This window comes from Echinococcus granulosus (assembly GCF_000524195.1).
Source record: "Echinococcus granulosus chromosome Unknown EG_S00102, whole genome shotgun sequence".
Lineage (NCBI taxonomy): Eukaryota > Metazoa > Platyhelminthes > Cestoda > Cyclophyllidea > Taeniidae > Echinococcus > Echinococcus granulosus.
This window is the reverse complement of record NW_020170482.1, coordinates 159,177-160,879: the sequence shown is the minus strand read 5'-3', so window position 1 is coordinate 160,879 and position 1,703 is coordinate 159,177. Positions and strand designations below refer to the sequence as shown.

Below are 1,703 nucleotides of genomic sequence, written 5' to 3'. Positions count from 1 at the left end.
ACGAAATTCTAGAATAGCCACATGCAATTTGTTGCGCCTAAAGCAAGTTCCACGCGCTTAGATTTCACCATTTCCATGAATCTCGAACAATCATTTCCTTTCTATTGAGTTAATCCCCTATAGCAACAGTAAGATCATTTGCGGTTCTTCTGCATCAAATCGTCCCTGCTAAAGTTGTAGCGTTTACAAATCACCGTCCCAATATGGCAGGTGCCGATCGCTTTCCATATCCAATCAGCCGTAACCACCACAACCAAGAGAAGGAAAGAATCCCGCAACTGGTTCACAAAAGTAACGTCAGCGATGACAGCCTTCAGCATCAAACTGGTGTCTCATAACCGCTGACAGATGAGCCCAACAGCCCTTTGGAGCTCAAATCTGACACATGGAAACCGCCGCCTCAATGTCGATTTCTTACAGTAAGCTGTAGTCACTACGATCCTGTACTTGACAACAAAGTAGACATGCTTGAAAGCACCCAAGCTGCGAGGCCGAAAAAAGGAGACATGCGTCTGTATGCGCAAAGATAGCAAGAAATGGAGCAGGAAATAACAAGGCACATACACGCTCACAACTCATCTACCATGAAGTCAAACAATTAATAAAGGCACGAACGAAGGTCGGTCTGGATGATAGGACGGTGGTAAAGGAAGGGGTGACAAGTCACATCCGTGTAGAGGAAGCAGTAGGCGGCGGCAGGACCGGGGGGGAGGGAGGCATAGGCTCCGCCTGCACCACGCCATTGGTGTTTTTGCCTCCCGATTGATGGTGGGAAGCGCCGCTGTTGGCATTGTTGCTACCCGTAGGACGATCAGTTTTGGGTGCTGTCAACACATCGATGACGGGTTGAAGAGGCTCCAATTCTACAGATCGCACTAAGTCGAACTCCTGTGCATGGAGAAGGGAAGCGAAAAGAAAATTATTCCATCCGAACACAAGAGGATTATATGCTTCTTTGTGGGGCTGATAATCACCTTACTTCAGTATTTTAAAATGTAAATAATTTTGCCACCAACACAGCCATTTTCAACTAAGGTTTCGCATACTGGTGGTCCTACTACCTTCAACAATAACCATTGCATATCGTGGACCGGTAGCATGAAGCTTCTGGTGGAAATTAAAGGCATGAAACCTGAATCCATGATACCTACTTGTATTTACAAAAAAGACTTAAATCATCCGCAGTATGATAATGGCGGTGATGTTTAATCGCCCAACAGTAAGACGTCTAGAGAGTGGTCCAAGTCCACGGCCTCGGCAGTCATTTCCGCAAACACAGCTCGTGAGGCGCCTAATCGTCACAAGCCGTAGTGACTACCCATTCTATGTCGGAGTTGCCTTCCAGGCGAAGTACGATGATAAGTAAATACAGTTTCTACTCCGCAAAATTTGATCTTTTTTTTTCTCTTGAGCACACCAACACAGAAGTCTCGATTAGGCTTTAATGTCGCCCACACAGCAGAGGTCATGTGTCAAAATCAAAATCTGATAGACATTCCCAAATCAAAACCAAACATAGAGCTCAACTAATGGCCTCTTTTTCATGAAGGAAAAAGGCCAAAAGTTAGTAGAAATCAGATTCTGGTTTACTAAAATTGGCATTTTGTGAGACGCCACTTTTGTAGGATGGGAGATGGGAAGAGGGGAAAGGAAAGCAGGCGATGTGGCAGCCTGCTACTTACAAGGACAAAGTAGACGAAATG

The 1,703-nt window shown here is 45.4% G+C and overlaps 1 protein-coding gene across 1 annotated transcript in view; it reads left to right on the top strand. All coding sequences in view use genetic code 11, as the record gives it.

Moving 5' to 3' along the window:
• Positions 1-1,209, top strand: part of EGR_08310 (hypothetical protein) — a gene marked incomplete at both ends in the record, with an annotated part of 5,334 nt that extends 4,125 nt beyond the window's left edge. The window contains one exon of the mRNA XM_024497559.1: positions 1,021-1,209. Within this exon, the coding sequence (XP_024348037.1) occupies positions 1,021-1,209 (189 nt within the window). The remainder of the gene's footprint in view (positions 1-1,020) is intronic.
• Between the last annotated feature and the right edge of the window lie 494 nt (positions 1,210-1,703).